The sequence below is a fragment of the Brachycentrus maculatus genome, unplaced genomic scaffold (genome assembly GCF_059751285.1).
Source record: "Brachycentrus maculatus isolate JH-2025_06_01 unplaced genomic scaffold, ASM5975128v1 h1tg002330l, whole genome shotgun sequence".
Classification (NCBI taxonomy): domain Eukaryota; kingdom Metazoa; phylum Arthropoda; class Insecta; order Trichoptera; family Brachycentridae; genus Brachycentrus; species Brachycentrus maculatus.
This window is the reverse complement of record NW_028282818.1, coordinates 10,914-20,536: the sequence shown is the minus strand read 5'-3', so window position 1 is coordinate 20,536 and position 9,623 is coordinate 10,914. Positions and strand designations below refer to the sequence as shown.

At 29.7% G+C, this 9,623-nt stretch overlaps 1 protein-coding gene across 1 annotated transcript; it reads left to right on the top strand.

Moving 5' to 3' along the window:
- Nucleotides 1-3,513: 3,513 nt before the first annotated feature.
- Nucleotides 3,514-7,800, top strand: LOC148298234 (uncharacterized). The gene is made up of 2 exons (XM_088277022.1): nt 3,514-3,558; nt 6,602-7,800. Exons 1-2 carry the CDS (start codon nt 3,514-3,516, stop codon nt 7,061-7,063), a joined length of 507 nt encoding a protein of 168 aa, XP_088133148.1. The 3' UTR covers nt 7,064-7,800.
- The last annotated feature ends 1,823 nt before the right edge of the window (nt 7,801-9,623 follow it).

The following is a 9,623-nucleotide window of genomic DNA, read 5'->3' as shown; positions in this document are numbered from 1 at the left end:
TTAATGATACAGAAAGCAAAAGTAATCAATTTCTTGATTTGGCATTTGGAACGAGGAATACCGTGATGATTTTAACATAAAGATAAAACACTTACATATCGCTCACTCCTTTCAAGAACGTCATAAATCAAAAAACTTTATTTTTCAGGAGAACGTTTTTAATGTTTAAAAATATAATACAATGTATTAAAAATAAATATCAAGCCACTTATTGAACTTTTTACAGTGCAACAGATCTTTTTAGGTAAAACCTGAAGGTTTTTTCTCCATTTGAAATATATTAAATATATTTAAAAAAATAATTAAACAATACCTTTTCTTCAAAATGCCAAAAAAAACACTTAATCCCCTGTAGCTGGTAAATATGAAGTTAAAAATATGCCACTTTTGCTGGGGATATAGTAAATTTTCTGGGCATTCTGATTTTTGATTTATGACGTTCTTGAAAGGAGTTAGCGATATAACCTCTTTTAGTTTATTAATGTAAACGAGACTAGTTTCGAGAACTACAATTGAATATATCTGTAGAAACAATGTTGCCAGCTTAAAAACTAAAGTGAACATCAACTGTCAACTGTCAATTTGACAGTTGATTTGTAGCCAGTACGTTTTGCATTTCACCATGAATATACAGAATGACCATTACGCGCGTTGTGGGTTTGATTATTATAATTCGATTAAAGTGACTTCCCTATAAATTGAACCCGAGACCTCCAGCATGTTAGCCAAACAAGGCATGGCAACCCAGAAAATGTAATTAGAGTATGTAAATCTGTAATAAAAGGCACGGCACAGTTTTTTTAGGGTTAATCAAAAACAAATACAGTCTTTTAGTATGCGCGTTTCTCAAAGAAGACAGAAAATCTCAAGAGAGAGAGACTTTATCTCGTTAATTTAGGGACAGTCGATAGCGGAAACAGAATAGTTATTGGCACCACGAGGCAAGTTAAAAAAATAACCCAGTAAGTCGTCAATAATTTCTCCAACTCACAACATATTGTTCTTCGAACCCTTACCCGTACCCCAATGGTGCATAGAGCACTGCATCATATAAACTCAGTTTTATCTTGATCGTTATATTTTGGGTAATATTGAATAAATATTAGAGAGAAAAAATTACTCATATTTATTTGACCCCTCCCCCCTCCCTGGGAATCGAATCCGGGACCTCCAAAATGGTAGCCAAGCGTGCTGACCATTACACGGCGGAGGAAGACATGTTAAAAAATTTGTGTGTCCAAATCATTATTTACAAATGTGGATATGATTAAATTAATTAATGAATATTCTTCTGAATGTCAATAATTATTGTTACTGTTTTTGTATATTTTTATATATTTATATATAATCATACCAACACGAACATAATAATACCTGAATGAAAAATAAGATACCTTTAAAAGACCATATTTTTTGTATAAAAAGACAATGAAAATAATGTTCGAAATGGAAACATATTTGAACAATATTTTTTAACACTAATGGGTATCTGCTAAAGACAGTATTTTACTGTCGTTAAAATGGAAACATCAGTTAAAAAAATGTGCCAAATATCGGGTAATATTTATAAATATTTATGTATTCTAAAATGTCAATGACTAGAAAGGTGCCAATAACTTGTCAGTTTACCCTATGTAATGTCAATGTAAAGGAGTGGTATCAATCTTCGTTTCTCCTCTGAAACTTTATTCCTGTAATTTATATGCAAAGGTGCTCTTTCCAGACATCACTTTTTTCTACTAGATTTCTTTGCCTTTACCTTTCGAAAGTTTTATTTTATTTTCAGCCACACAAAGCGTTGTTTATTTATTGTAATAAAATAAAAATAACAATCAAATTGTATGAGCCGAGAAATGGTTTCCGATCAAAGATTTAGGATGGGATCGTTTATTTAACATATCAAATTGATTAAATTAAAATAAAACATGACAGTTTACTGAAATACGTCTATTTTCAGTAATACATTTTTTAATTTTTATTTCTTTTATTTCTTTTTTGCATTTCACAACATAATTTTATTACAAGTACAAAAATACTTTATTTGATTAATACAAAAAAGATATTACAAAGGCATGGCATGTGTGTGGGTATACATTTTATTTCAGATTATAATAAAGGTACTGGAAGGAATACAATACATATCAAAAATATAAATAGATTAAGCATGTGTTATAAAAAATATAAATATTTGATTTAGACAGAAACAAAAATCTAAAAATGAAAATGAAAAAAATAGACAAGTATAAACTATTTGAGTTATAAATAAATCAGAAGAAAAAAGAAGAAGATACGTAGATCTGTCTTTTAGTAAATAATTTCGGAAAAATCTTAAATGGAGACAAATTTAAATAATTGGTGACATCGTATACTTTTTTATGGAATAAATTAAACAGTTTTGGACCCATAAAAAATGAGTATCTGTGTGAATGTTTTACATACATACTTAAGTCATATACATAATATTCTAGATGAGTAATTTCCATTACTCATTTTTGTATTAAGGTTAAAAAAGACTAAAACACAAAAAACATAAACAAAACTATAATAATAATAATAAAACCCTTATCCGCACCCCAATGGTGCATAGGGCACTGCTTCATATAAACGTAGTGTTTGTTATCTTGATCGTTTACACATGAAGGAAAGGTGATCAGCCATCCGCTTCAGGTACCAGTCCAGGGTAATATTGAATAAATATTAAAGTGAAAAAAATCACTTTTATTTGACCCCCCCTGGGAATCGAACCCGGGACCTCCAGAACGATAGCCGAGCGTGCTGACCATTACACTAACACAGGTCAAAATGTAAAATAAAAAAATAAAAGTAAAGAGGTGTGGGTATTTAAAAAACATAGGGTAAGAAGCATGTTTAAAGAAAATAAATTTTATCACTAACGTAAGTATCTTTCCTTAAGGTTTTTTTTTTTTAATTTCATTCATTTCGATGAATAATTTATACAATTTTATACTTTTAACGTTTTTATAATACTTGATTTTTTTATATAATTAAAGTCTGATTCACAAAAACCTATGTGTCATGTCGACATTGTCAAGAATTAAATTTGCATATGGTTGTATTCATAAAATACATTTTACGATTCATATCTGATATACAATAGAATTTAGTTTAAGGAGTCATTACTTTGAAATTTGCTTGGCCACCTCCGTATTACAGTGGTATACGCATTTGTCTAATTTGTTTGAGGTCCCGGGTTCGATTCTCCTGAGTAACGAAATAATTTATGGATTCCCAAGGGGGTCAAATAAAGATTAGTGATTTTTTCACTGTAATATTAATTCAATATTACCCTGGACTGGTACCTGAAGCGGAGGGCTAATCACCTTTCCTTCATGTGTAAACGATCAAGATAATATTGCGTTTATATGACGCAGTGACTTATGCACCATTGGGGTGCGGATAAGGGTTTTTAAAAAAATTAAAAAATATATTACGCAGGATAGAAGCGTTTTTTTGTAAATATTTATTAGTTGCCTTAAAAAAATCTTGGCTATGATGAACAAGGATTTAAAGCATATTTTATTTATTGTTTCGGCATTAACTTTGTGGTAAGACATGTTACAATGATTAAAGAAAACACTTCGTTTTTTACCACTTGAGTTTTATTATGGACTACATGTTTCAGAAGTTAAACTTCCATCATTCAGGTCTGTATAATGATGGAAGTTTAACTTCTGAAACATGTAGTCTATAATAAAACTCAAGTGGTAAAAAACGAAGGGTTTTCTTTAATCATTAAAGCATATTTAGTTTGAATGTCTTAAAAATGAAAGTGGATGCGTATAGTTCATAATAAATTAATGAGATTGATTCCATAAAACAGTACAATATAGGTACAATAATACAAAATACCAAATGGATTCTTTTAATTAAATTAAACACTTGAATAATCCACTGAATTGAGTTTTGTTTTTATTTACGACTAGTTTCGAAAACGACAATTGTTTTCATCTTCTGGTACAAATTAAAAGTAACGAATAAAAATATATTTAGGTGTATATATAGGTTAATAAATTTAGGTAGGGGGGTTAAGGAACAACATTTTTTTGTAAAAGGAAACATTGATAATAATGGTGACGTATTTTGAAACAGTATATTATTAATTGTTGTTTATTCCAAATGGATTCAATATCTTATATCAATCAAGATTTGTCACATAGCTGGTTTATTTGCCTTTTTCGTCTTGTCATAGTTTCTAAATAAGACACCACTAAATCTGATAGATCTTATGTCCTATTGCCTCATCAATTTATGTCAACTTTTTTTATTTTTTATTATTACATAAATTGTATACATTTATTTAAATCACAATTTTTAACATATTTAAAATACAAATATTTTGCAGAGACCCACCAAGCCACCTTGTGTGTCTTGTCGGTTGAGTTCTTTTTCAATACATTTTTATTGTTTTTAACCATTTTAACCTAATATACACACAAAAAATAGAGAAAAATTAAGAATTTATACATTTTACAATTTTTATAAAATTAATTCTTGATCATTTACCCATTCCTTCCATATTTTATTTTGACCTCTAACATCCGTCGGCAACAAATCAAAAATGTTTGAAACGATATGTGGAAGTGTTAGACTCCCATATTTATTGTTAATTCTTGGGACTATCAAACCTTCGTTGTGTGTAAATCGTGTATCATGGTTGTATACTAAAAGGTTTTGATATTTTTGTCTAGTTTGTTGTTCAACGATGACACTCATCCACAATATTCCACGTACCGGCAGTAATTTTTAATGTTTAAATATCAAGATTGGGTTGTCTTTTTAATTATATATATGACTGGGTGGTTTTTATTACGAGTATTAACTAAATACCTTCTTTCGCACATTCTGTTTGTAAGCAGTTAAAATTTAATATTTTATGTATGAACTAATGTTCAATTTGTCGAGCCCTCGACAGATTTAGAGAATACGGACAAATTTCAACGTCACGTGGATTTTATTCAGTGCGCGCTGTGTTTTATATCATGAAATTTAAATTGTAAAGTCTATGAGATGAAGTCTCTCGTTCTCTTCTTGGTTTTCGTCAGCGTTTCTGCAAATGTAGAGGTACTTTAACTTTTAGATATTACTAATTATGTATTGTGTCTGAAACTGAATTTTTTACCCTGTGGTTATATATCAATATTTTATAGTACTAGCGTTTCTCGAGTATGTGAATATGATCCAGGATTCGGACCTCACATAAAAATGAAAGAATTTCTGCTTATTAAAAAGATTCTCTCATCCCACCATAGATGTCTCTAGTGAAGTTCGAGTGATTCAAGAACAAGGTTTCTTAATTGGTTCATATATATAGAACTTCCAAGAATTTGAGTAGTGTGGATGTCAATAATGGGTAGAATTGGTGAATGTTACACGTGTGTAAAGTGATAACTTAAACCAGCCTATGACGGTCGTCCATATTCTTCTTCATCTTTAATGAGATGTCAAAAAATAATATGAGAGATAAATATTATTGATAGTCGATAATCGCTTTCTAAATATCCAGACATATATATATATATATATATGTATATATATATATATATATATATATATATATATATATATATATATATATATATATATATATATATATATATATATATATATATATATGTATATATATATATAAATATATATATATATATATATATATATATATATATATATATATATATATATAAATATATATATATATATATATATATATATATATATATATATATATATATATATATATATATATATATATATATATATATATATATATATATATATATATATATATATATATATATATATATATATATATATACATATATATTATAAATATTAACCAATTTAGAAACATTGTTCTTGAATCACAAGAACTTCACTAGAGACATCTATTGGTGAGATGAAGAAAAACTTTTTATTAAGCAAATGAAAAACTTAAGCCATTGTGAGAAGATTAAGCAAATGAGCTGAGAAAAAGCTTTTTGTTAAGCAATTTTGAAAAATAACTCCTATTATTGGAGATAAAACAGATTTGTGAACAAGTATTTGGACACACTCAAAATGTTGTAAACTTATCTTTGAATACTTGGCCTTGAATTTTCCCTTTTTTCACCATTTAAACAATTATTACACCATTTTATATGACTGCATTCAGTCTACATTTGGACGTATGGATACACCTTGGATTATCATCTAGAACTGAAATATTTCACAGACTTCTTAAATGAACTAACTAACTAACCATCACGCCGCTTCCCCGCAGGGGTAGGCAGAGAGAATAGAACGCCACACCACTCTGTCTTTGCAAACATTCTTCGCCTCTTCCGCGTTCATGCATCTCCTCATACATACCCGCCGATTGTTACGACTCCTAACCTGACCACTTTCAAGTGTTTGGCATACCTAATCGTGCCATTTTTTTCTCGGTCTTCTTCTGCTCTTTTTTCCACTTATATTCGCCTCATAAATTTGTTTTACCGTTCTTTCCTCACTCATTCGTTCTACATGTCCAAACCATTTCAACACACCTTTAATGCAATAAAACACTTCTTTAATGCAATAAAAAAATACTGTACCTTTTTTTCAGAGTAACAGTTTTATCCAAGAAATTACAATATCGGCTATTCAAATCAAATGTACCTTAAAATCTGGAGTAAATCCATTAAAAGTCTCCAATTTCCATATTGGGGATAAACCAGTTGTTGATAAGAATGTGAAGAAATACGTTTACTGCGTGTACCAGAGTCTAGGAGTCACCACAAAAGATGGGTTAATCAACAAGGAAGCTGTCTTGGATCAGTTCTCTTCACAGATGGACCTTGCCAATTTAACTGGAGCTGAGGATGTGTGCAAGAATCAGATTGGCACATCAGAAGAAGAGAGGTTCTGGAAAATCCTTTCCTGCTACGATGATAAATATCCTGAAACATCGTTGGTTTGGAGATTTCGATCGGGATTTTTCCCTATTTTTTTTCGCAATTTTAAATCTTATACTGACATCCCTACCGCTTTTGTTATGCTGATATTAGTTTTAAGTACAACATTTTGAGTGTGTCCAAATAGTTGTTTGCGAAATCTGGATTATCTCCAATTACAGGAGTTTTTTAAATATAATTTTTTGACATCTCATCAAAGATGAAGAAGAATATGGAAGTCTGGGCATTTACGGGGCTGACTACCGTCATAGGCTAGTTTAAGTTATCACTTTACACACGTGTAACATTCACCTATTCTACCCATTATTGACAACCACATCGAAAGTTCCATATATATTAATCAATTTTGAAACATTGTTCTTGAATCACTAGAACTTCACCAAAGACATCTATTGGTGAGATGTAAAGAAGCTTTTTACTAAGCAGAAACTCTTATATTAGTATGTGAGGTCCGAATCCTGGATTATAATCACACACATTCTTTGATGAGATGTCAAAAAATAATTAGTTTTAGGTCATGTGAAAATGTTAAAATTGATTTGCTCACCTAACCCAAACTGAAGTATTTAGTAATAAAATACTATTTTATATAAAATTACTTACATTGTCATAAAATCATTCATAATTTTTAATTATTATTAATAATAAAAAAAAATATTTTGTTTTCACATTTTAAAAATAATAACTAACTAACTAACTAACTAACCATCACGCCGCTTCCCCGCAGGGGTAGGCAGAGAGAATAGAGTACCACTCTGTCCTTGCAAACATTCTTCGCCTCTACCAGGTTCATGCATCTCCTCATACATACCCGCCAATTGTTACGACTCCTTACCTGACCACTTTCAAGTATTTGGCATACCTGATCGTTCCATGTTTTTCTCGGTCTTCCTCTGCTTCTTTTCCAGCTAACATTCGCCTCATAATTTTTTTTTTACCGTTCTTTCCTCACTCATTCGTTCTACATGTCCAAACCATCTCAACACACCTTTCTTAATATTCAAATAATTATATCTTTTAATTAATAAGGATAGAAATAGAATAAGTCATTGAAAGTAGAGAATAAGAGAGATTTAGTGAAAAGAGAGAGAAAGAGCATCTCAAAAGCAATACAACGATACCTAATTTGCATTAAAATATTATGTCTATTTAATATTTTCGTATACAGCCGAGCGAGCTGACCATTACACTACGGAGGCGGACTAATTTCACTCCAATATATATTCAATATTACCCTGGGCTGGTAGCTGAAGCGAAAGACTGATCACCTAATCACCCTTTCTTCACATGTCAACGTTTAAGATAACACTGCGTTAATATAATTCAGTGCCCTATGCACCTCTGGTGCGGATGAGGTTTTGTGTGCATAAATTAAGTTTTATTTGAGAAAATGCCAAAACGAAATAATTTTTTTCACATATCGCTCACTCCTTTCAAGAACGTCATAAATCAAAAATCGACAATTTTTAGTTGTGCATGCTTTCGGAATGCCCACAAAATGTACAATTTCCCAGCATAAGAGGCATATTTTTAACATAATAAATATTATGGGTAAATACCCGCTACATGGCAAAAATTGTTGTTCTTGAATTTTGAAGAAAAAGTGTTGTTTACTTATTTTTTTAAAAATACTAAATATTTTTCAAATGGAGAAAAAGCCTTTAGGTTTAACCTAAAAATATCTGTTACACAGTAAAGAGTTCAATAAGTGGCTTGATATTTATTTTTAATGTACTGTATTATATTTTTAAACTTTAAAAACGATCTCCTGAAAAATCAAGTATTTTGATTTATGACGTTCTTGAAAGGAGTGAGCGATATCTCAACATCGATGATGAAGAATTCGAGTCTGGGAATTTACGAGGCTTAAGACCGTCATTAGCCGGTTGAAATGCACAGACTTCCGTATTCTTCATTATCTTTTTTGAGTTATCAGAAAATAATATTAAAAATGACTCCTACATGGAGATAATCCAGATTTGTGAACAAGTATTTGGACACACTCAAAATGTTGTACAAAGAAGTATTATATAATATTTCATATATTTTTTTAAATAGATTAGTTTAATAAATATATTCCATGTATTAATTTTAAATCAAGCACAGATTTTTTGAGTCTACTAAGTAGTATTTTATTAACAAAAACACATAAAAATTATATTGTGACAATTGTTTCGCCTGACAATTATGACAATTGTCACAATATAATTTTTTATGTGTTTTTGTTAATAAAATACAACTTAGTAGGCTCAAAAAATCTGTGTTGGATTTAAAATTAATACACAAATTAAAATGGAGTTCTACAAATTAAACGCCAAATCAATAAATAATAAATATGTATTACCCACATTAACAAATATTCCCAATGCTGCGTGCAGAATAGCAATAACACGGATATTTTAGACTTATAAACACAAGTTTTATAAGTTTCACCCTCGATAATGTGTTCGACCCATGCATTTGTAATGAAATCAGCAATAAACCTATATTGCCGTTTTCAATGCCCCTTTAATTTGCATTAAATATTTTATTACGAGAAATTTGATCATTATCGTAAACGTGATAATATAAATGGGCTATGAATTTAAAATTCTGAATTAGCACAAAAATACTTTATATTAAAAAGCTGTAAGCTTAATATTTAAACCAAAAATACTTTGTTTTCTTAATCTA

Coding starts and splice junctions, on each gene's coding strand:
- LOC148298234 (XM_088277022.1), top strand. CDS start 3,514: ATGAACAAGGATTTAAAGCATATTTTATTTATTGTTTCGGCATTA. Junction 3,559..6,601: donor TATTTATTGTTTCGGCATTA/ACTTTGTGGTAA, acceptor CCTTTTTTTCAG/AGTAACAGTTTTATCCAAGA.